The sequence below is a fragment of the Phoenix dactylifera genome, unplaced genomic scaffold (genome assembly GCF_009389715.1).
Source record: "Phoenix dactylifera cultivar Barhee BC4 unplaced genomic scaffold, palm_55x_up_171113_PBpolish2nd_filt_p 001706F, whole genome shotgun sequence".
In the NCBI taxonomy this organism is placed as follows: Eukaryota; Viridiplantae; Streptophyta; class Magnoliopsida; order Arecales; family Arecaceae; genus Phoenix; species Phoenix dactylifera.
This window is the reverse complement of record NW_024069005.1, coordinates 50,566-76,824: the sequence shown is the minus strand read 5'-3', so window position 1 is coordinate 76,824 and position 26,259 is coordinate 50,566. Positions and strand designations below refer to the sequence as shown.

Below are 26,259 nucleotides of genomic sequence, written 5' to 3'. Positions count from 1 at the left end.
GGGATGACAAAGTGGTCGAGGAATACCTCTCCTCGAACTAGTTCAAGCATGAGTATGAGGAGAATATGACCGATGCTTTTGCGAAAGGGCTTTGAGGAATACCGAGCTCGGGCCGAGCTACTCTCCCCAGGGATGGACTTGTTCATCCTTCAACTTGACTTTGGCAAAGAAAGCAAAAAGGATAGTGAAGGTGGCGAAGGCAGCAAGGGCAGAGGAGGCAGCAAGGGCGATGGCAAGAACAGGCCTTGATGTACTTGATTTTACCTAGGTTGATGTACATCTCTTTTTGCCTGGCCTTTGTCAAGGTTAATATATATATTCAAAAGTAATAAAAGTAAAGAATTTTTCAAAGTACCTAACTTCAGTTTTGCTTGTGTTGTCTACTCTTTACTTGAGTTCAGGTTGTTGCACCGAACTTTTCTTTGATGTTTCTTCTTATATTCAATTCTAACTAGAGGATCGGCAGAGATTTTTGGCCTATCTTGGGCTCCTCGGTCAATCTTTCCAAAGAAGGTCTTCGAAGGAATTCCTATGAGCTTGGCTTTAGGAAGTCCTAGGTTGGCCTAGGGTGTCTCCTTAGTTGATCTATATGGAGTTCGTCTCTAGAGGAATCTAAGTGAACTCGGCTTGAATAGGTTCCAGGTCGGCCTAGATGTCTCCTTAGTTGGCCTCTCCAAAGTTCGTCTCTAGAGAAATTTCGAGTGAGCTCGGCTGAGGAGGTCTCAGGTCAGGCTAGGGTATCTCCTTGGTTGGCCTCTCTGGAGTTCATCTCTGGAGGAATTCCGAGTGATCTTGACTTGAGGAGGTCCCAAGTTAGCTCGAGATGTCTTCTTGGAGTCAGTTTCTTACCAGACTATCATTGACCTCAGAGGTCTTAGGTTGGGGCCCAGATCTTCTCAAGATGTCCAGAGTCAAATATGTTTGTCATAATTGTTCGATCTAAAAGACACACAACAAAATAATTTTATTAAAAATAAGTTCGGACTATAATGAACCTTACTGATAATAGATGCATGCAAAGATTGTTTGAGTTCCAAATCTATGAAATTGGAGTGTTGTCAAGATGCTCCAGCCTATACACTCCCGGTCGCACCACTTCGGCCCCTTGGTATGGGCCTTCCCAATTTGGGCTCACATTTTTGAGCTCTCCTGATTGGGAGGGTTTGGTCTTTCTTAAGACAAGATTGCTAGTTTGGAAGAACTTACCTTCGGCCCTTATGTTATAGTACCAAGTTGTTTTCCATTGGTACGTCGCCATGTAGATTTGAGTTTGCCCTCTGGTTTTCTTTAGTAGATTGAGGTTAGCTTGGAGCCGATCCAAATTTGTTTGGTCATCGAAGCTTTCCACCCAAAGTGACGAAAGTTCGATCTCCAGTGGGATCCCTACCTCCATTCTAAAAGCAAGGTTGAAGGGTGTCCCCCCAGTGGGAACTCGAGACGTGGTTCGTTATGCCCACAAGACACTATAGAGCTCTTCAGCCCATAGTCCCTTTGCTTGGTCCAGTTTTGCCTTCAGTCCCTATAGGATTGGGGGTGCGCCACTAAAGTTAACTAATGATCGATGCCAAGCTCAGTGAGGAACTCTTTGAATCGGGCATTTTCGAATTGATGCCCGTTATTGGTGATGATCACCCAAGGAAGTCCGAACATACAAATTATGGCCTTCCAGACAAAGTCTTGAGCTTTCACGTTGGTAATCCAGGCCATTGGTTTGGGCTTCTACGTATTTGAAAAAGTAATCCACTTGCTACAAAAGGAGACGACGCTACTTGGTTGCCATTAGGAAAAGGTCTGAGAAAATTGATTCCCCCACTGTGCAAAATGGACAAGGGCCCTAATCGGCCGCATCTCTTCACGGAGGATGCTTGCATGGAGTTGACATCGGTCGCATCTCTTGACGAGGTTAGCCTCATCCTTCTGTAGGGCCGGCCAGTAGTATTCTTGCCACAAGATTTTGTAGGCCAAAGAACTACCCCCAAGGTAATTACCACAGATCCCTCAAGCACTTCACGATGTGCATAATCTTCCTCGATTGGATGGAGGCATTAGAGGAGCAACAATAAAAATGATCTCTGATATAACTTGTCTTCGACTTGAGCATAGTGGGAGGCTTGTAGCTTTATCCGGCGAGCTCTAGCCTAGTCCATAGAAAATTTTTCGTCCTTCAAGAAATCGACGAGGGGATTTATCTAACTTAGCTCATCTCACCAGTAGTGTTCATCATGACCTCGAGCTCGTCGATTGCTCGACATCTCTAGGACTTCGAGTATGTAGCTTTGGTCTGGTTGGTAGTCTCTGAGGTGGCCTATTTTGACAATAATCAGCCCTTGCATTCTTCGTCCGAGAAATCTGTTATATTTCAAACTTATGTATGGTGAAGGTGATGTCCTTTACCTCTTGTAGATATGAGATCATCGATGGTCCCCGAGATTTGAATTCTTTGTGAACTTGGTGAACGACCAATTATGAGTCTTTAAAGACCTTCAGGCCGCTCGATCTCGAGCTCTTTGGAAGCTTGAGCCCAATAATGAGAGCTTCATATTCGGCCTTGATTATTTGAGGTCGAGAGCTTCGAATCCCAGAGCGTGATTCTCCATCTAGGCTGGTAAGAATGAGCCCAACCTCACAATCCCACGGGCCTAATGACCCATCTACGTGCAGGATTCACGGCTTGTCTGTGGTTTTCATTTTGGGGAGCTCGAAAGGATCTTTATTAGGGATGGTGTATTCTACCAGAAAGTCTGCTAACACTTATGCTTTGAAGGATGACGAGGGTCTATACTCTAGGTCGAATTTTTTAGCTCCACTGTCCACTTTGTTGGCCGACCTTTGTTTTTCAACTTTTTCATAATATGCCTACTGCCTGGTCGGTTAGGATTGTCACTGAATGGCCTAAAAATATAGCCGAAGCTTCCGAGCTAAGATGATAAGGATGTTGACCGTCTTCTCCCAATTTGGAATATCTGGTCTCAGCATCTCGCAGAATCCAACTTGTGTAGTAGATCGATTTCTGGTATGTTTCTTCTTCTCACACCAGGACTAAACTCACAACAGAAGGAGTAATGGCTAAATACAAGTAAAACATTTCTTCGACTTATGGCTTGGTTAGGAGAGGCGATGTTAAGGTACTTCTTTAGTAGGTCGAAGGCCTCTTGACACTCTTCGGTCCATTGAAAAGTTCTTCTGATGCTTCAAGGCCTTGAAGAATGGAAGGCAACACTCCGCCAATCTAAAGACAAACCTTGCCAGTGCAGTGACCCGTCTAGTCAGGCGCTGAACTTCTTTGACGGTCTGTGGGAACTGCATGTTCCTGTACTGCTCAGATTTTCTCCGAGGTGACTCCGAAGACACACTTTATCGAATTGAGCATCATTTGGTACCTTTCGAGGGTCGCAAAACATTTTCTCTAGGTCGTCCATGTGCTGCCCTATTGCTCGTCTTTTCACGAGTATGTCGTCGACATACACCTCCATGTTTTGGCCAATTTGCTCCTTGAAGATCATATTGACGAGGTGTTGGTAAGTTGCTCCTGCATTCTTTAAGCCAAAAGGTATACTTGTAGTAGCAGAGGCCCTGCTAGTGAGAAAGGCTATTTTCTTTTTGTCTTGAGTCCCATTTTAATCTAGTTGTACCCAGAGAATGCATCCATAAAGGTTAGCAACTGATGTCCAAGGTTGCATCTATAGACCAATCCTCGAGAGCTGATTCAATTCAAGTATGTGTATGCAAACTCGCCATTTTTATTAGCGTTTTTCACAAATACCATGTTGGTTAACCAATCGGAATAGTTCACCTGCGACCATTTCGTGCGCTTTGATCCATTTCCCGATCTAATTCATCCGATAATGTACCTACAACAAAGTTGACCTTCAAGAGTTTGTCAACTTCTTGGTCAATGATTTGTTGTCTTTCTACGGTGAAAGTTTTCTTCTTCTGCCGCATAGGTCGGTGAGTCAGGTCCACGTTAAGCCTGTGAACCATCACCTCATAGCCTATACCTGATATGTTAGTAGCCGACTAAGCAAAAAACATCTGCATTGATGTGGAGAAAGTTGATTACTTTGTGTCAGTTTTCTTCACTTAAGTTGGAGTTGATTTAAATTGTTCTGTCAGGCTCATCTTTCTTTAAGGGGACCTGAACCAACTCTTTGGCCAATTCTCCTTGTTGCTCCTTCAATTCGTCCATTGTGTCCAATCCTATCGGTGGAATTTCTACCTTTATTTTTTCTTGAGGGTGGTCATGTAACATTGACGAACCATCATTTAGTCACCTCGTATTTCTCCCACCCGCTCTCTGTGGAGAAATTACATGAGCAAGTGGATAGGTAGATACCATAGCTCGGAAAGCATTCAGACCAGGTCAGCCCAAAATTGCGTTGTAGGCTGAGGGGACACGAACCAACCAGAAAGTTAAGACTCAAAGTGTTACTTCGAGGCTCTTGTCCTGCGGCGACCGGGCAAATTGATCATGCCTTCCATAGGAGCCGACTCTCCTAAGAAGCTGATGAGGAGTATGTTGACTTTTCAGAGTTATTCAAAAGGTAGTTTCAATCTTTGAAAAGCATCGTAGAATAATATATCGGTGGAACTTCATTATCAACAAGTATTCTTTTTATGTCGTATTTTGCGATAGAAAGAGAAATAACTATAGCGTCATCATGAGGACTCTATACTCCTCCTAAGTCGGTGTCATAAAAGAAGATGATGTCTCTTGTGCATTGTTTCTTTGGGGCAGCTTCGACCTCTTAAGGCTCGTTAGGACTGCTAACAATCATGTTGATGACTCCAGCAATTAGACAATTGTCAATCGGCTCCTAGGACGGCAGATCAGAGGCTAAGACTGGCACTTCTCGATCATGTCGAGCATGGACATATCGATCCAATCGTCCACGTCGAATGAATGCCTTAATCTCATCCTTGAGCTGGAGGCACTCCTTAGTGTCATGGCCATGGTCTCAGTGGAAGCGGTAGTATTTTCTCTTGTCTCTCTTGTCGTCGGGGCTTTCATTCGATGCAGAGGGCGCAGGTAGCATCAGCCTTCAATCTCCATAAGAATTTTGAGTCGTTGAGACAGTAAGAGAAGTGTACCTTTCAAACTTTCGAGGAGGGCTATTGGGCCATCATGAGCTCTTTGTGGGTACAGTGTGGCGTATCCAAAGTAAGGAATGCAAGAAACTGCAGTGAAAATAGTGTAAGGGTCAACTCATGCTGTTAATGAGTCGACCCTTGAAGAGCAAGGGTCGACTCATGCTGTTAATGAGTCGACTCCTGAAGAGCAAGGGTCGACTCATGCTGTTTAAAGGGTCGATCCCTGAAGAGCAAGGGTCGACTTATGCTGTTAAAGGGTCGACCCCTAGTCTGTTTTAGATTTTGGTAGAGATGGTATTTGGACTTCTACTTGCTTAAGACTCTAGTATTTGGGTCTTGAGGGGGCTAACTATTATTGGGCTAGGTTTAGGCTCAAAGGGAGAGAGAGCATACAAGTCATGGGTGTACATGGGTTTGGGTTGAGTGCTTTCTCACATGATTTAGCCTAGAGAGATTTTGGATTTGAGTCATGATTAACCATGTATATATACACTGACGTATTTTTGTGTATGGATGGAATGAAATCAGATGATACTCCTTTCTTCGTGAAAATCCTATTCTCTTCTCCTCTCTTCCTCTTATGCACGTAAGCCGCCGTCCCCCAAGAAACTTAGGCCATAAGGAAGAAGATTCTATTTCCGCTTGGCTCTTGTTCTCCTCCACCATCAAAGAACCAGTGATCCATGCCTCTAACAGCGAAAGGAAGTCTCCAAGTGCTATGGTTTGAGGCGGTTCATCTTCTTAAAATTGGGATCAGATCCGTTAAGTCTCCTTACACTTTTTTCATGCCAAGGTGAAGCACTCCTTGATTCACCTCCCTCCCTGCGCCTCCTTTTGCCTCCTCAAGGAGGTTCTAGCCAGCGGACTCACGATGGAAGGCCATAGCTTCCTCCGTGTTGGCATACTTGTCTGTCCATGCCAATATTTTGGCAAAGTCAGTGAAGAAGTACTTCTCAAAGGAGAAGAGAAAGTGTGACAGATATAGGCTGCTCTTCATCGTTAACATTGCAACTGACTGATCAAGGTCGCGAACTTTCAATGTTACTTTCAATGTTGCTTGATGTCGAGTAGTGTGTTGGAGCCGCAGTGCCTGTCTTCAGCCAGAGATGAAGTGCAAAGCGAAGAGGTGCTAGAGATGCTCGAACGAGTAGATGGATTTAGGCCGAAGTCTTGAGGACTAGAGTTGAGCGACCTTGCGAAGAGTTGCAGAAAAGGCCTTGCGAAGCACAGCATTAGTAGCCCCATGCAACATCATTTAGAGCTTTGAAGCTCTCCAAATGATCCAGAGAATCCGAGGTGCCATCATACAACTCTACTTATGACATCTTGAACCCAGGGTCGGCCTAATTCTTAGGCGACTTAGGCGGTCGTCTAAGGCCCTAGCCCAAAAAAGGCCCATCGCAGGAAAGATCTTAAAGACAAAATAGAAAGAAAAAAAGGCTCTCTGTAAGTTCGCCTTAGATCGCCCACTGCAGAGAAGGCCTGAAAGATAAACGGCCTTAGCCCCCAAATACATTGGGCCGCTCCTGCTTGAACCGAGGTGGGATCTATTCCTTCATGATATGATGGGTGAAGGGGGGCTTCAAGGAGAAGTTAAGGTTATTGCTCACCGTCAGTGCATGTCCTCTAAGGGCTTGAGTCTTTCAATCCATCTCTTTGATTCTTATATTGAGGTCGACGTCCCGCTGGAGCGGGGGCTCCACATGGCGAGAAGGCGTGAGGCTTAGTGTGGAGTCCTTGCCATAATGGGACTTTGATATGCCGCTTTCCATCATGGCTAGGACTTTCTCGTCAGGTGTGATGACTCTAACAAAATTGCTCTAAGTCTTGGCGTCGAGAGTGATGACTGACTAGGCACAATATGGTGTGCTGGTCGCTGAAAATAGTGGCTGGTGTGAGTTAATTCTAGCCGGATCGGTTTCAATCGTGCAGCTTGATGTTGCAAGCCCTAAACTGCCACGGTTAGAGTCTGCACCTGTTGTAATGAGCATGTTGAACTATTTATTATCACAAGTGCAGGGGGTTGCATCGGCAGAGCAAGGTTTCGGGCTCTATAGAGATTCTCGCGAGGTCTGGAGCATGACATTGCGAGGCATGAGACAACCATGTGCTCCTCGCAACCTCATGCTAACTGTTTTTTCCTCTAATTGATATCAATATAGTTGGGGGGTGGGCCATTATTCTATTGCTAGTTTGTTGCTGCTTGAATTCGAACCGAGGTCGGAGCATAGCTTGGATGCCCTAAGGTCGGCAGGGAGCTGAGCTGAACCGGTGGCTGAAGTAGGGATAGCTGCTCTCCTATAGGGATAAATTGCAAGAAGTCTGCTTGCTGGAGAGCTTTCGGTGAGGGACCCTTTGATGTCTAAGTTAGGATAGAGAAGCAACAATATATAAGAGAGAGATTTTAGTAGAATTGAGATCTTTGTGAATGATATCGCCTACTTAAGGTCTCTTGGGCTATCCTTTTATATAGGGCAGCTTGTTTTGTCATTACCTGACCTGATGTGATCTGCACTAGTGGTCAGGTCAATGTATACGGTCCGGGCGTCGCTTTGTGTAGGCAATGTATAGCCCTGACCACGCACCGATTGCAGCAGTATTGCCATAGCCGCGGGCTGCCAAAACTGTTAGTTATTTTTGGCTGCTCGACTAAATCTGAAGTCATCTACATCAGTTTATACCGAGATCAGAGAGGTCAGTTCAGTCTGAGATCGACGTGTCCGATATTTCCCTCATCAGATTCATTTCACGTTAAGTCTATGATGGATCTGATCCATTTACTAATTTCTTTCTTGAGAGAGAACTAGATACTAAAATAATATTTCAACTAATATAATAGAACCAAAAGTATTAAAAATATATAATACCGGTATATCTTTGTTACATTTACACAAAAATAAATATATAAATATGTCTTCATAGAGCTGAGTGATAATTTACCACAAGGACCATTACCTATGCAATCTTGGCCCAATAACTTACTGAGCTCAATTCACAATATCTCTAGCATGGCCCCAATAATTCAGGTTCGATACAGGTTTGACTTGCCCCGTGGCTGGGGACATGGCCCTTTACGAGGTGATGACATGAGAACTCGGAATCCTTCGAGCGTACTTCTGAAAAAGGTCCATGGGGCCCACACCTTGAATGAAAAGAGCCGGGTCAAAGGTGGCGGCCTGGCCGCTGGGATACGCATAACGTTTCATCAGTCATCGTCTTTTAAAATTTTAACTATGTAAATCGAATTTTTGAACAAAATTGATCTGACAGGTTCGACCGATTCCTTAGGAATAAAATCTATCATACAAAATATTTTTTTTTTTTTTTGAGAAAAGAAAACATACTTACTAATTAATTTCTTTTAAATTTCAACATTTCCATTTTTAAACATAGTGCTAGAAAAATCAAATATAAACATTATCTAGACAAGAATAGGAAGTCATACAGACCACAAGAGGCATCACATACCATCATCATTTTCTGGCCAAGATTTTTCTTATGCAATCGTTCAGTGGCTGTAATTGACTTCTTTTATAGAGGGTTGAAAGTAATTTTCATATTATTTATTTCGATACTTTCTCCCAAAATAAATATATACGTAATTGAACAAATGGATGTGCACTTATGGATTGACCGTCATTTTATATTTAATCTTGAAATATCAACTTCGTTCACTTGATTTTGATATATCTTTAATAGGCATTCTTATTTAGTCCTTATTTTATATATATATATATATATTATATATATATTATATTGGTAAGATAAGATATTCTATCCGACTATATATATATATATATATATATTGGTAAGATAAGATATTCTATCCGACTATCCTGCTCGCATCATATCTTTTGTATATGGCAACCCTATGGTAACGTTGCCTTCTTTTGGCTATAACATTTATGACTCTGAGATCGAGATACCGTTGTCTTCTTTTGGCTCTTAATTTCCACGCAACCATACCGACATCGCATCCCCGAGAGAGGAGAAAGAGAGAGAGAGAGAGAGAGATGGGGAGCGCTTGCCAAGAACATGGTGATGGCTTCCATTGCTCTAACAATAGGTTCTCCAATGTTTTCCAAGCCAATGAGACCGCCGGCAAAGTCATCACTTGTAAAGGTATCAAGTCTCTCTCTCTCTCTCTCTCTCTCTCTCTCTCCTCTCTCTCTCTCTCTCTCTCTCTCTCTCTCTGTGGGTTTGTGTGTGCTAAATCTAAATGTTTCTTAATCTTTTTTACTGGGTGAAGCTGCGGTTGGTATGGGGTCCAGAAGAACCCCTCGTGATAGAAGAGGTGCAAGTAGAGCCCCCTCAAAAAATGGAGGTCCGGATCAAGATCCTCTTCACTTCCATCTGTCACACCGATCTCGGTGCTTGGAAAGGCCTGGTATTGTCCTATAATTCTAACTAAAAGAAAACACCAATCTCCTTTCATACTAATTTACCAAAAACTATATATGTTATCATACATCAGATATTTCTCTCCTCATCTTCATACTTCCTTCAATTAATTTGCATCTATTTTTTCTCTCCATGCTTTTCTTGTTGCTTGTCTCCCTCCTCCTGTGATACCAGAATGAGATGCAACGTGTATACCCTCGAATCCTTGGCCACGAGGCAGCCGGGTAAGCAAATTAGCTTAATATATATATATATATATATATATATATATATATATATATATATATATATATATATATATATATATAACAACGTATTATAAATACATGACGTTCTTAAATTTAATGTGAGGCTTGGCTGCATGCGGACAGGGTGGTGGAAAGCGTGGGGGAGGGCGTGGAAGACTTGAAGGAGGGGGATCATGTGGTTCCCATCTTCAACGGGGAGTGCGGCAAGTGCACCCACTGTGAGTCCCCCATGACCAACCTGTGTGCCCGGTTCCGGGTGGATCCCTTCAAGAGCACCATGGCCGGCGACGGCCGAACCAGGTTCTCCGTCATCAACCGGGCCGGGGAGCGCCGCCCCATCTACCACTTCCTCAACACCTCCACCTTCACCGAGTTTACGGTGCTCGACTCTGCCTGCGTCGTTAAAGTTAACCCCATGGCGCCCCTCCGAAGGATGTGCTTGCTTAGCTGTGGCATTTCCACAGGTACGCCACGACCTTGATCAGTTAGTTGATCCGTCTTGGCTAGAAGCCAATCACCAGTTAAAACAGCCCTTTTTTTCATGTCATATATACTGCATATAAAATGGGCGAACTAATTACTTAGGCCCTTTTTGGAAGAGCTTTTGAAGGTCAAAAATACTTTTTCGCCTTCCAAAAGTATTTTTAGATGAAATAGGAGTGTTTAGTAAAAAAAATTCGAAAAACTCTAAAAACAACTTTGAGGAAGAAACTCCAATTTCGAGCTTTTTAGAAAAGCATATTTTGGCTCGGTCGAAAAGCTTTTTTTTTTTAACCAAAATACCTGTAATAAAATATAACAATTACACAAAATGTTTCTTTAACAATTGTTTAACCAATTTTATCACCTAACTAGAAAATTTGTTATATTATGAAAAATTAATTTAGGCTAATAATTATAATATTTTATATCTTTATTATTGTATTATACTATAAATATAATATTATATTATACTATATCATAATACATTAATATATTTTGTTAAATAATTTAATATTATATTAAATTATTATGCTATAGTGTATAATATTATATTACTATATTATAATAATATTATATTACATTACAGTAATATTATACTATATCATATATTTATGTATTAATATATATTATATTTTATTATGCTCTGTTGTATAATACTATGCAATGTTTTTTATGGTCATTTTGTTATACCAAAAGTACTTTATTAGTTTGTTTATCAAACACATGTTAAATTGGCACAACACTTTAAAAATATAGTTACTAAATAGCAAACAACTTTTTATAAATGTTCTACTTCAGAAAACTCTACTTCCAAATGCTCTACTGCCAATAGCTCTCCCAAGATGTACTAGATCGATGGAAAAGATGATAAAACTCTTAGTTAATCTCCTTCTATCAATAGAAACATCTGAACTTGCACTTCATCTTAATATGCAACTAGACCATTAATTCGATTGATTTTATATCCTAGTGAGATTATTTTGCTTACACTTGTCATTTTACTTATTACAATCCATATTTTTTTCCAAAACAGAATCTAAATCAACTATTTTTTGCCCCATTGTCCAAGACTCTTGTCCTTTTTATTTTTTTGGGTAACATTATTTTTAATCTGTTTTGCTTTTGAATATTTATTAAACTGAAAGGAGTGGGAGCTGTGTGGAATACTGCAAATCTAAAGGAGGGTTCAACCGTAGCAGTCTTCGGGCTTGGTGCTGTGGGCCTTGCGGTTTGCAATTTCCTACCATATATATAATTTATCAACACATAGATTTGTAGCATTTTCTCTTTTTTGTGGTTGAAAATTTCTAATTATAAAATATTGTGCAGGTTGCAGAAGGTGCCAGACTGAGAGGGGCCTCCGAAGTTATTGGTGTTGACATTAACTTGGAAAAATTTGTGAAAGGTATGTTTTTCTCATGTATGAAAAGACTAGATTAATTTGATGAGAACCTCAATCCTTATGTTAAGAGAGAAAAGATAAATACAGAGTTGGATGATTGAAAAAATCCAATTTAAATGCGTTTCATTTTCTATAAAATCTTATGCCATCAAGTATTTTTCATTAATTAGAAATAAACTAAACATGATTTTGTTGTATTACTTTTCCACTATAGCTTCTATATGCAATAAGTTTTAGATTTTTCCATTATTCTTAGGAGCATAATACCAAGCATTTTAACATTAGTTTTGTTGTTGAGAAATCATTTAGTCTTTACCATGTTCCATGACTGACAAGTTAAAGAGGATAACTTATGAAGATTATGTATTACGTTTTATCCCTTTTCACGGTTGCACCTTCTAAGCACATGATCCCGGCTTTTCACACAAACACATACATACGCATGCATGCATGCACACATGCATACACCTAGACAAACACATCGAGGGAGATTTACTTTTCAGTAATTATGTGTAGATTGTTGCTGTAACATATTAAGTTATAGATTGTTGAATGATCACCTGCTTTGTTCCAACTTGAATTGCTTCAAAGAATTATTCCTTGATGTTACTTTCACAATGCAAGCTTATTCCTTGATTTAAAAGTCAAGCTAGCGTACGAGAGGTTCCTCATCTATCTTTGCTGATCATGTAGGGCGAGAGATGGGCATCACAAAATTTATCAACCCTAAAGACTGCGACAAGCCGGTGAACGAGGTATGATAACCATTTCATTCTCTAACAAGCAATATCCAAATTGGTTGTGCTATAATTAAACCATGACATGTGACTGCTTGCCAGTATTTCCAAGGCTTAAGTATCAAAATTCAAAAAAATTGCAAAGAAAATATTTAAAATGTCATGTTAGTTTTCTAAATTCTTTACAGTGTTCATTCATGAAATTTTGTGAATGCTTTTTAGAGACCATCTCGAACCTCCTTATATGTGATTTCTTTTCACCCGCTTATTTGAACACTATAAAGAGAGATAAAAAGCAAAGAATGCACATATATATACCTCGAAATAGACTATATAAATTTATCTATCCTAAGCTTCTTAGCAGGAAAAAAAAATGAATTTCGATAACAATACAAATTCACCACACTTGCTTGCTTCACACATTGATGGAAATAATGCAGGTGATCAGGGAAATGACGAATGGAGGGGTGGACTACAGCTTCGAGTGTGCGGGAAATCTGGACGTACTCCGTGAAGCTTTCTTGTCAACCCATGACGTACGTTTCGTGCCAATCCCTTTCCTTGGACAAATTGAATTCTGATTCATGCTCATAAATGGCCACCTTTAGATTATAATAGTCATTGCCTGGCCTTCCACGTTGTCAGTACCGTCCATAACTTGAAAGACGGGGAAGCCCAAACCAGGGAATGGAAGCATGAAGACTGGTAGCTTTACTTCCGAGGGACATATGGTTGGTCATCGCCTTCTATCTTCGGCTGAAGATTCCAATGCTTAGTGGATCATGCCCCCTAAACTGACCGGTCTTATTGGACAACGTCAACAAAATATCTGGTCTTGTGTTAGCTAAGGATTAGTCTGCCGGGGATCCGACAAATTATAGCATCGACCGAATTGGCCGACATTAAAGATATATGGATGGAGGGCTACAAATAGTCATAGTTTTGATAGGAAAAGAAAAATGTTGGGAGAGATGACCTAATAATCATGGGAAATATGTAGAGAGAAAAAGAATCGAGGCTCCTAGCCTTTACGACCTAGCTTAATTAGCAATATTTTCTTACGTCGAAGTTTTGTTTTGTAGCATAACATTCAATCTTCTAGAACCTATAGACAAATCATCAAGAGTATGGGGAAATAGAAAAGCATGTTGACTGTTTGACTTGTGATTTTTTCAGTTGCAAGATACGTTTTGAGAAAAATTAAGGTACTTTTATTCGTGATATCTTTCTTAATTGATAATCTTTGCGGAAGTTTTGTTATTTTTTATAAAATTCTTAGATCTCTACCAAGTCCACTTAATTATATTTCTTGCATGAACAGGGATGGGGTTTTACGGTGATTTTAGGGATCCATCCAATACCAAGGTTGTTGCCGTTGCATCCAATGGAGCTTTTTGATGGCCGAAGGATCACTGGAAGTGTCTTTGGCGATTTTAAAGGGAAATCCCAGTTGCCGGATTTTGTGGACAAATATATGAATGGGGTCAGTGTCGCAACCGAAATAAGAACAAATATATTCTTTTTTCATAGCACATATACTATGTATATATGGGTGCCAATAGATTGGGCCGGACCGGGTCGGGCCTAGTCCCGAAGCAAGCAGGAGGTTTGAACCTCAGAACGGAGCCTGGCCTCGCCTGGATTTGGCCTGAAGGTGACAAGCCCGACTCCGAGCTAATTCGGTGTGTGCTCTCAGGCTGGGCCATCCCAAAGAGCCCTTAATGTTTTCACCTTTAGGTGGCCCAGGTCCAGCCTGAGATTTGACCGGGCTTCAATATCCAAGCCCAAGCCTGGCCCACAGTCCTCAAAATCGAGCCTGCAGACCAGGTGTTCGGGCCGGTCCAGCCAATTGACAACCCTATATATTATAATAACAACAAATAATGCTCTTAATCACAAAAAAAGAGAAGAGAGAGAGATTGAAGAATAAGAAAATCAAAGAGGGTAGTGTTAGAGGGTGCTAGTTGGTCTCCAAAATGTTTCTTGTGCTACCCAACATGAAAAGACTACTGATTTGTTCATAGGGCTGCTGTGGAATCACAAAGTGCTACATCAGCTTAGACACTCATTGTGTGACTAAATCTTCTCCTCATAGTAATTTTCAACAACAATATCCCCTCATAATCTTGCCTGTTTCTACTCTTGCAGGAAATTAAAATTAATCTGGATGGGTTATAGCTCATGAGCTTAGAAACTAAAATTAATCTGGAATCACAAAGTGCTACATCAGCTTAGAAACTTTTTGTGTGACTAAATCTTCTCCTCATAGTAATTTTCGGCAACAATATCCCCTCATATTCTTTCCTATTTCCACTCTTGCAGGAAATTAAAATTAATCTGGATGGGTTTATAACCCATGAGCTGCCCTTCGCTGACATAAACAAAGCTCTTCAGCTGCTATCAGAGGGAAAGTCCTTGAGGTGCCTACTGCACCTTTGATACATATTGTCATCTTCCATTGGGAACGGTTCTCTGTCAGGGAAATAACAATGTAGACAACTATCTTAAACCTTGCATGCATCTTTTCAGAACCATAGTATGTCTAGCAAATTATACAAAATAAGGATTAAAGTTATGTAAACTTTTCTTGTTTTTGGATGGCAGTGGTAGCTCCATGGGTCACTATTATCTGTGTCAAACACTTAAGAGATAAATCTTAAGATTTGAACACAAAATCACATCTTAGATGGAAGAGGGGTGCAACTGTTAGGCGTGTGATGTAATGCTATAATTACATTTTTGACAATTGAAGGCATTGGCTTGCTTTTATATGGTTTTCTTCTGCATAATTGTTTAGCTTAATTATCTTTGGTGGACAATGACTGTCTTTCAGCCTGTGGTATGTTGTTCGAACAATGGTACAAAAAGTGGTGCCACATTCAGTGGGATCTTTCACTCACATTTTTTTTTCCACCACCCCAGGATCCAATTTCATAGCCCACAATAAAAAGGATTTTTATTTTATATCCAAGAGTAAAGTAATACAACTGATTGAGTAAAGTAAAAAAAAGATTTTGCAACTGGAATCTAAATAGGATTTGGAATCAGAATTGATTAGAATGGTCATATCCCCCGATTTATTTGATTCATGACTGAAATTGGAATCAGAATTGAAGAATTTGAATACTAGGAGAATGTAAAAATTGAATTTTGGAGGATTGGGGGGCATGTCTATTATTTTTGAAATCGGAATGGGAACAGGACTCCTCCCAGCCAAATGGCTAGAATAAGAGTTACTCATTCCGATTTTCTATGCTCATTCCAGAGTCCAACTCCATCCAACCAAACATACCCTAAATAATGGAAAAAAACGCAACATGCTCAGTTTCCATTGCTTGTCTTGGGACAATGACTGGACCTTCCAGCCTATCATCTATTCTATAAGTTTCTATATACCCATCTATGGTATTCTAATGGAGCAAAAGGACACGCAACTGGGCTGCTAATGAACACCACAGCCCAAGCTGCATTAGTAGGGTGCAAACGTAAAAGTAAAGACAAATATATAGCATGAGATGTTCTGATTAGAAAAAAGAACAGCATGTGATGTAATCTTTACTTTTATAATTCCAGTCAGTGAAGTCACCGAGCTTTTTATATTTTTAATCTTTAGGGGAACATGGTGATTGAAATAAGGAAAGTCTTTGGCTTGTCATATAATATATTAGAATAGGTTATACACCATAAAAGCTATTTATATGTAGTTTTAACATTGATTGAAATACAGCATGAACGTTTCATTTACATGGCCACTAAATAGCATTGGATATGTATCACACAATAGTCTTGGAGTAAGAAAAGAGCATGAGTATTCCTATAAAATATTTAAGTGGTCGGAGTGTTTATCATGGAAGGATGGGATATTCCTTAACATTTGAAATATCTTCATAGCTCCAAATGAGGCTTGATGTTGGACTCATACGACCTGCCCAATTATACAATGACTACATAAATTTCTTTCTTTATTAAGATGGTGATTTTGCACTTATATTCTGGTGTGCAATTATATTGAATAATCAATTTTGCAAGTCTACCTCGAAAATCATTTTTAAGGATTGAGGTATGAATCAGGTGCACTGTTTACATGTGATACTTTAACCTAAACGAAAAAACACCTTATTGTATTCTATAGATAAGTAAATAGGGGTCATCCCATTTATCGATCATGATACCTTGGATCATATCCTTGATATGGAGTATAATGGTTTACTATGCTCAGATGTGAGTGAGAGTTAGACATCAAACAAAAAAACCATCATAAGGCATTGTGCCTGTATTAGGACAAAGACATGTTCAAACATAGGAGTCATGGACCGAAATAGTTACTTATATTTTAAAAAGTAATTAATTTAATTTGTCACAATTATTATATTTAATAATTATTTATTTTGTAAAGGTTTTGCATGAGTAGTTTTATCTAAATGTTTATGACATGATTTGGGTTCCTAATGGGACATCGCATGACAATGTGTCAAATATGCATATGTTCTCAATAAGCATGCGAGGATACAGGAGTGAAGGGGAACTATGTTGTAGTACATAACTTATGTAGGAATATGGTGCCCATGTCCCCTTGGGGGGACACACTACTAATGTATGACATAGCAAACTTGAAAGGGTAGATTATCAGTGCTGCAAGGAACATAAGTTGACCTATCTCAGTAACATGCCTAACATGTATGACCAATCTCTAGTTATTAATTTAAATAAAATTCTAATTATTTACTCTCTCATTATTAGTCTTGGATTAAACAATTAAGCTTTAAAATTAATTGGAGCATTAATTGAGTCTAGGATTAGGTCTAGCAAAGTCTGGATGGATTGAGTTAAGCCCAATCAAGCAATATATAGAATGAACCTCATCTAATCCTAGTTGGACGAGGTATAGGCAGCCACTTTCCCTAGTGGGCAGACCCTCTCATTTTCTCTCCTCTACATATTGGAAGAAAAACTCTCCATGTGGAGTTTGACTCCTAATCAGATAGAGGGGCGCCCAATTAAAGGATGCTATAAAGATAAAGAGTCCAACTTCTACTCTAGTGTTAGGACTGGGCACAAACCCTAGAGCCTCTCATATTCATTCACTAGTTGGATGTGGCTATGAGGATGAGGGAAACATGGCAAAGCAATAAAGAGGAAAAGGGCGTGACATCCCTAGGCTTGTTTTCCAAGGAAAAGAGAGAAAACGTGACATTGAGATAATGAGAGATTGATCTACAGCAGTAGATTATTACAAAGCATCCCCTTAGCATGTGATTTGCTGGAGATTGGAGGCGAATAAAGGTCTAAAGGATTGTGCACATAGACTGATGTACCTGTAGATAGGAAAGCTTGGAGGTTGTGTGCTTTCATGGTCTCAACATCTCTTGGGATCATAAATTATCATACCCTGAATCTAGAGCATAATAGACATTGCATGCTTGGAGGACATGAAAGGCTACTAATCAAATCATAATAATTCAGAGCAATAATGGTAATTTTTCAATTTTTTTAAAAATCAATTTAATAAAGATCCAATTAAATCATTTCAATAAACAAATATCTCAAAGTAAGTAGAGTCATAATGTTCCAACTAATTATGATCATTCAAGCCAAATAAAATATCCAAAAATAAATTAAACTAAGCTAAACTGAACTAAGCTAGAAGTTTGGCTGATTTAAATATCTCTAAGGAATCTAGCATACTCCTCCAAGTAATTCCGAGCAATTATGATTTAGTATTTAAAAATAGACGACGAAATGATAATGAGCTACACTATCTCAGTAAGCAACATAACATATCAAAGTAAGATCCAAGTATACCAAATAAATTAATAATCAAATAGTAATTCGAAACATAATATTGAAAGAAAAGAAATCAAATCTTAAAGAATACATATATTTCTTTTTAATATTTATTTTTCATAAATTGATACCATACCCAACATCAGGCTATAGTCATGTAACCCAATAGCATGGGTTAGATTACAAATATACGTTGCACAAATGCCAGATAGTAGATACAGGGTACACAAAGTGCCAAATAACAAATAACAGTTACCACTATTCTATTCATTAGTAACTCGGTGTTGAAACTAGTTTCTCAAATTCTAAGTCGACTGGGCCAATGTATAATCTTCATTGACAGAGCCAGATTATAGCCATGCTGAGAATATATATATATATATATATATATATAAAATAATTTTATAAATTATCCGATCAAAGTATCAAAATTAATTGTAGCAAAATATCAGAATACATAACATATTTTAAAAAAATTATGACCATAATAATAACATGCTTGATCCATTTAGTCAAATATAAAATAAAGATCATAACCAAATTTAATAAGCTAATTGTAATTTCTTAAAAGTCATTTAGAAAGTAAACTTTAAATCATTAGGTTACTTACCTCTTCTTGCTTCAAAATTCTACTTCTATTCGACTAGTCGGCTTCACTTATTCAATGTCATTAAAACTCAATTAATTTTTATGATTTTAGAAACCAAGCTAAAAATTGAGGTACTACTAGGGATACAATTTCATGCCCGACAAGAATAGAGGAGGACAGGGTTGGCTAAGCAGTAAGGCCTAACAACTTAATTGGTCCGATCAAGCTAATTTTATTCGACCAAAAGTTAGACCAAAATACAATTGGCTTACAGCAATTGAGGATATCCGAATCTAGTGAGGTCTGATAAGGACCAAGGTAGAGGCTGGCATACTACATAGTGACCAAAGACCAGGACCCCTCTATCAAAAATAATGTGGGTTACAAGAGAAGGATCCTCTAGGGTCACCCACTAGCTAGAGAGAGAAAAGCCTAAGAAGAGAGAGAAAAGAGAAATAAATAGGAAATAAGATAGACAAAGGAAGAGGAGAAGAAAGAAGACGAAGGAGAAGGAGAAGAAGAGGAGAAGAAAGAAGACGAAGGAGAAGGAGAAGAAGAGGAGGAGGAGGAGGAGGACCATGGGCAGGTGGCTAAGGTGGTAGTTGACAGTAGGAGGACCCGCAATAGGACGTCCGACGATAGAAAAAGAGGAAACAAACAAAGAGAATGACCAAAAACAAGCATTTTCACCCCACCATTCTTCATGGTCCTCGGCAGCAGGCTCCGGTAATGGCTAAGAGTAGACATAGGCGATGGGTCCCGATCTCTGGCAGCTAGTGCCGGTGGTGGAGAAGACCGATCTTCCTTGGTTAATTTTCGACAAGTTTCATAGCCGATGATGGGGATTCATGCAAGAATAGAAAGTGAAAAGGGTCTAAAGGCCTTATCTAGGGTTCTAACAAGGCTCGGTTGCAATCTCCGATGAGAATATTGAGCCCGATCAACAGTTTTTCAAGAGGAGAATATAGAGAAAAGTGCATTGGGTTGTGGCAATCTCCGGTGAGGAAGAATTTGTTGATCTAGCAAGATGCTTTGTAAAATATTTAAATCACATGAATAGAAAATCTAACAATTATAATAAAATAGTAGTAAGAAAATATCTAGCCTGTAAGGTGTGAGAGGCACGCCAAGAGATGCACTGTCCTAAAGCTGTTGTTGCCTCCCCACGTGCAGGTATTGGTGGTCAGCGATGGCTCCAAGAGACAACCCAACAGCTCACAGCGGACCTAATTTACAGCGCACGTTTGTAGTAGGCAGATTACCTAATCTATATCGGTTGCCCAAAATATAAAATAATATATGTAATTGTAAAAGAGAAAATGGAGGTAAGGAGAGACTAGGAGAACAAGAAGAAGACTTTGTGTTGTATTGTTTTTAGATGCAAGGAATGGCTCCTTTATAGGCTTTTTGTCATCCAACCATAACAGTTGAATACTTATGGCCTCATTAAGGTCATACTAAGAGATAATGGGAAGTTTTGAAACTTCCAAATGGAATTTGAAATACTTAAAGGTTACAACAACTCTTTTAAAAATTTGGGGGTTACAAATTCTTTTTATTTACACCTCTTTAAAACATTTAAAACTCATTCAAATTCTAACAGTCCCCCACAAGTTTCAAAATTTTATAAAATCACATACACCCACACCCACACACACACACACACACATATATATATAGAAATTTGGGCAACTTTATACTATGCAATGGGTGCAGGTGTCTTCCGGACTTGAACCTACACTTAGTGTTGACAGCTCTAACCTGAAGGATCATAGTGAACTAAGTCTTGAACTAGACCCTTTGGACCAGATTTTAACATGCCACACACATAGTATTGATATAGACTTGATGCGGGTTAGCACTATTTATGGCCATGCGCTGAATCTTGATTCTCATGAGAGTTATTAGAGAACAGCCCAATTCTCACAGTCGCGGCCTGATAGTCAACTTTAAAGACCACGCAATAGCACGTATCTAGTAGGACAGTGATTACGGGTATCGATCCACGGAGATTGGGGTACAGTTGTTTTCTTGAAAATAATGTGAAAGAGAGAGTTTGTGAAGACTATTAAACTGAGCAATTTAACAAGAAATGCAATTAAAATGATATCAGTTTGAGGGAACCTAGGACATGGAATTCACCACTAACAAAGCAACAAGGATTAATTATATTTTAATTTATTCTTGGATTAACATGCAAATTAGCTACAAGCTTAATAAGCATTCAAATAAAATCTCACAAAAGTAATTTAGGAACATCCATCTTCGGTTGGCATGAAATGTCTACCTTAAACTAATGTGGCAGGGCACTGCATCTTTGCTAAGCATGAGTGATCTTTTATTAACTTAGTGATCATGAAGAACAGTTGTATAAATATCATACTTAAAATCATAGAAATTAAATATGAGATGAAATAAAATATTCATTAAGAACAAAATAAAGTTTATACAACTCCAAGAATAGAAATCAAAAATACAAAACCCTTGGCCCTTTGTTAGGACTACATCCAGCCCTAGTGAAGAGCTCAGCCTTTCATAGAGTCATGGACGACAGCAGCAGCATAGAGGTCCTTCATTATGACTGGCTATTCTCTCTTTTCCCTTCTGGCTCTTTCCTCTCCCGTGGGACTCCCTTATGATAAGGCCACAAACTTCTTTGGATTAGAAAAGAACTGCCCCCTTGTTGACGTCGACTTCCCTTTTTATAAGCTGCCCCACTCCCTCTCTCCTCCCCTGTTTTGAATCACGGATAAGGATGGATCAAAGCCGTAGGGATTCGCTGGGTTACGATCCGGATGGTTCGGACGTTTGGAAATGTCAGCTGCAAGGAAGATCTTGGAAGCCCGTGGATCACGCGGAGGATTTGGCTCTGTTTCTCAATAGAGCCCTGTTCGTTGGACGGGAGATGTGGGAGATTCTATTCTTTGGATTGGAAGGGGAAAGACACGGATGCTGATCTTGCGAACGGAGGTGACGCTGCTTCAATCACGGAGTGGCTGGGATTCTGTTCTGCTGGGATGCAGGGGAGCTGATTATGGACGTGGTTGAATGCTGTGCGGGATCCGTGGATGTGAAGATTGTGGGATCTACGGACGCCTGGCTTTATCCCGTGGGTGATGGAAGTTCATTGCAACGGGATGAAGGTTGACCGAAATATGAAATCTAAGAGGATCAATCCGAACTGATTCAAGGGGTTGACGCGCTGAAGATCGCATGCATGGGGTGAGCAAAAGAAGAAGAAGAAAGGCAGTTGTTCGGCTGGCAACGGAATATGAGCTCATCCGTGGATGCTGGATAAGGCTCAATCTGAAACACTGGGTTGGTTCGGAAGAAGATAAGGATGATAGTTTCGAAGCAGGGGAGGATGCGTTTGGATGCCGTGAAGCTCGGGAGGAAAGCTATCGCGAATGAGAAGAATCCGAAGAGGATGGGATCTGGTTCATGGATGTAGTGGATTTGGATTCATGAAGAGATGTTGTCCTTGGGATACGACTGATCGCGGAGGTTTGGAAGGAAAGCTGGATCTTTTCCGTGGATGATGGAATCAATCTGCGAACGGGATGAAGGCTGGATTCTGCTGGGAACAGGGGATCTTTAGACGCGGAAGATCTTATGCGAATGGCCAAGTCGAGCGTGAAGCTGAGAGGATCTCGGCTAGGATGGATGAGGATGAACGCGGAAACGTGGGAGCTAGGGAGTTTGGAAGTAAATGGAATGAAAGATTTCCAGGAGATGATCTAATCCAGAGAATGGGCTGATGTTGCTTCAACGCAGTGGAGATGAAGATGTTGAGGAGATCTCGGCTGGGCGTGGAAGGCTTTGTTTTGTTAAGCTTAGACGCATGATCTGAGAAGATAAACTTGGGAAAGAATGGGAATAGAACAGGGGATTTTGTTTAGAAACTAATCTAGACTTGGTTCTAGATGCATGTCGTGAAACAGGGTCCGGATGACTGAAGATGTGTGGAAGACATCATGACGTGGTTGAGACACGGTGGAAGAATCTCGGACACAGGGAGATGATGTGTAAGACTTCACATGTGGATGGCTTGCATGTGGAATTTTAGGAAGACTTTGAATAGTTAATCGCGGATGCGATAAAGAATAGATGAGTTGGGCTGAATCAGAAATCTGAGAGGATCTGATTTGGGTTCAGGAATCATCCCAAATGAGTTTGAATCCCAAATGCATTTGAATCGACCTGCATACATTAGACTCAACTAATAATAAGAATAAAAAGAATCAAACTTGAATTATTTTTAATACTTTATTTAAATGCAATGATGAAAGGAAACATATTTTCTCATGTTTAAATATAAAATATGTGTATTAAAATGATAATAAGTACTATGAAAAGAGGTTAATTTATGCATTATTTAGCACTTATCACGGCCTCACGACAACTCTCATTTAGGTGAGTCCTCCAAGAATACATGTGACCTGTATCCTGCAGGAGTATGCCTGCCTCGGGCTTATTCAGGGCACCCTTCCTTAACATCACATATCAAAGCACTATTGCCATAGGGATAAGCAGGAGACTCTCTCCTTAAAAGTAGTGCTGAAATGAGTCATGCAGTATGGATTGTTTCTACCCATTGAACCTTCTTCATAGGATCTCCAATCACAAAAGTTGGGTTACCTCCCTAGGTGACTCCCTTATGGGCTTAAGCCCATCCCCCTCGACAAGTCAATGACAACTCTCTTAGAAAGAGCTTTGGTCAGCTGATCAGCTATAAACTTTTCAGATTTTACAAATTCCAAAGACACAATATTCTTATTCAATAGACTTTTAACTGATTTATACTTCACTTGCAAATGTCTATTCATTTTCTTATTAGTATGTGCCTGCCTTACTAACTCTAATACTGCCTTACTATCACAATGTATGAAAATGGAAGGAATGAGTTTATTAACTAAAGGCATGTCAAGCATCAAGTTCTTAATCCACTCAGCCTCAGAGCAAATTGTATCTAAAGCTATAAGTTCTGACTCCATAGTACTCCGAGAGATAATAGTTTGTTTCTTAGATCCCCATGATATGTTAGGATCCCATGCATGTCGCAGAAAAATCAAAAAATTTTCAGATCGCAGCGGAAGGTATGTGCAAGATCCCGTTCATCGTATGAATATATTTTTAAAACTTCGTTTGTAGATAGATTAGGATTAATTCTTTTAAACCATTTTTAAATCATTATGAAGATCAGATCTTCACCTTGTGCAGGTAGATGGTCTCCGCAAATCTGATATTTGTGGATTTGTTGAAGGTTCGATGGAAGCCGCACACGCGTCCGGCCTCTACGGGTATCCACACGAAGCAGTGAACCGATCGAAGCTTTCGTATCTCTCCAGGGTGCTAGCTTCCTTGCAGAGATGGCTATTAATGGCTGAAATCCTCTCCTTTGAATCAACTCTTGATTGCCTTGAGAGGAGAAAGAGGAAGGAAGGTTCAATGGAAGAAGATCAAAAACCCTTCGCAGCCTTTTTATTTTCTTCACGTTGGAACCAAGGAAGGGGATGAAGGAGGCCACGCCAAGGCTTCTTTTCTTCCCTTCTCTCTTGCGGCTGAAAGGAGGAATGGGAGGAGGAGAGGTGCAGCCGAATCCTTAGAGAAAGCCTCAAGAGGAGGGGCCGAAATTCCTCCTCTTTTTAATCTCCTAAGGGATAAGGATAAGCTCCTAATTTTTAGGAGCTCATTTTTATCCCCTTATTTGGCTCCTCTTTTCTCCACGCACAGTACGCCCCTCCCTCTTATCCCATTTCAATCAACCACTTAATCATATTAAGTGGTGATTGGGTTGGGTCCTATGCTAGGGGTTCAATTCTATTTCAAATAGAATTAGGTGCACCCATTTCCTTTCATTCCAAATCCTAATCCAATTAGGATTTAATTGAACCATAACTCTATTGAATTCTTCAATCCTAATCCAATTAGGAGTCATTGGATTAATTAGATTAAAATTAATTAGGACTTAAGAACTCCTAATCTAATTAGGACTTCTCAAATTTTAACCCTAAACCAATTAGGACTTTAGAACTCTTACTCCAAGTAGCACTCGAATTTAATTTGAAATCCTAATCCAATTAGGACTCCAAAAATTCTACTCCAAGTAAGACTTGTGATCAAGTTCAATTAATTAAATTAAATTACAATCCGATTGCAATTATTTCTTTTTCAACTCACTAACCTTTAGCGAGTTATCTAATTATCAATCAAATTGATTATTTGTGATTCCTAATCACATTCAACCATCGGATCGGTCAATACCTCTAATGTGTGTGACCCCATAGGTTCTATTCTATCGATAGTGAGATATATTATGATCTCTATCACAATATCTTTGAAAACTCCTTTCAATGGGTTGAAACAATTTCAACTCAACTCACTAGGGATCATCGACCATCAAGATGGTCTCTGTGAGTCTCACCATCCACCAGTGACACCTAGCAGCATATAGTGGTTACCTATCAGAATGGAATGATGAACCTCTAGGTGCAGTTATCGTATGATACATTTCTTCTATCGTGGATCCCTACAGACCGGAGGTCATGGATAACTCGTCAAACCCCGTCATCTGTCATATGTCTAAATTTATTTGACTTGAGTTCGAGAGTGGAAAACTCTTTCTCCACTATATATACTGCCCTGATCAAGGTCTTAGAACTCAGTCTTATAAATCACATAGGATCACTCCTCATCTATCAAGGTCGATAGATTCCATGTAGGTGCATATCCTACTCCTACAGCAAACCTACTGCAGCCAATCTACACTACAAGGACCCATATGACTAGAGACCATGTATATGTGTAGTCAAACTATAATAACCTCATTGTGAGTAGCCGAAGCACTGCAGGTCAAAGGACCAGTCACACTACTGCAACATCAAGCAAGTCATTGATGAGTGGATAGCCATCCAAGTGACTTCTCGTCTTGATCACGCTCAGTACCCTTGTTCTCTAACAAGCACCTGCACTATCACTTCAGTGTCTCTACACTGTCGACTCGAGTCTCGTCCATCTATAAGAAAAGCGATCTGTGCACTGATTTCATCGGATCGATCACCGTCCTCATGATGATCCATCGATCAGGAGCATTTAGAAATTAATCACCAATGATACATGGCTCAAATTCTCAACTCTTAAGAATATGTATCATCATCTTATTAATTTCTTGGACGATTCATAGACACATAAATAATGATGCTTTCGAAAAAATGTTCTCCCAAGTGCAGGAGATTCACACAAGTAGTATAACTCGGAAGTCCGAGGTCGATTCCTCAGGGAACGATCTATGAATTATTAGCGTAATCTCAGATTAATTAATTCAGTTAATTTGTTGATTAAGATGATGTTTTGCAAATAGAAAACAAATCAGTACACAGAGAATCAAAGTATGGATAGATTAAGATGGAGTAGGGATCTGGAATCCTCCTTGATAATTTTACATTCAAGAAATAAATTCTTCGATTCTTGATTAAAGATATAAATGTAGGATAGATCAAAGCATGGGATATATTTTAGGGACATATG

At 39.7% G+C, this 26,259-nt stretch overlaps 2 protein-coding genes across 2 annotated transcripts; one reads left to right on the top strand and one right to left on the bottom strand.

Moving 5' to 3' along the window:
- Positions 1-3,380: 3,380 nt before the first annotated feature.
- On the bottom strand, positions 3,381-6,085 carry LOC120109001 (the record flags this gene model as incomplete). Its single annotated transcript, XM_039122736.1, has 3 exons — positions 5,959-6,085; positions 5,089-5,175; positions 3,381-3,529 (listed from the first exon to the last, which is right to left on the bottom strand). Coding segments are annotated over exons 1-3 (363 nt in total), but the record flags the coding sequence as incomplete, so codon positions are not given.
- Positions 6,086-9,123: 3,038 nt separating this feature from the next.
- Positions 9,124-14,931, top strand: LOC120109000 (alcohol dehydrogenase-like 3). Its single transcript, XM_039122735.1, has 10 exons — positions 9,124-9,210; positions 9,338-9,475; positions 9,664-9,713; positions 9,861-10,201; positions 11,366-11,448; positions 11,550-11,625; positions 12,316-12,377; positions 12,800-12,895; positions 13,681-13,842; positions 14,682-14,931. The coding sequence occupies exons 1-10, from the start codon at positions 9,124-9,126 to the stop codon at positions 14,796-14,798; spliced, it is 1,212 nt and encodes a 403-aa protein (XP_038978663.1). The 3' UTR covers positions 14,799-14,931.
- Positions 14,932-26,259: the final 11,328 nt, after the last annotated feature.

What these genes read in the sequence shown, in the direction of transcription:
- LOC120109000 (XM_039122735.1), top strand. Translation starts at nt 9,124, where the DNA reads ATGGTGATGGCTTCCATTGCTCTAACAATAGGTTCTCCAATGTTTTCC. An exon ending in TTGGTGCTGTGGGCCTTGCG is followed by an intron (nt 11,449 to 11,549) that starts GTTTGCAATTTC and finishes AATATTGTGCAG; the next exon opens with GTTGCAGAAGGTGCCAGACT. An exon ending in GCGACAAGCCGGTGAACGAG is followed by an intron (nt 12,378 to 12,799) that starts GTATGATAACCA and finishes GAAATAATGCAG; the next exon opens with GTGATCAGGGAAATGACGAA.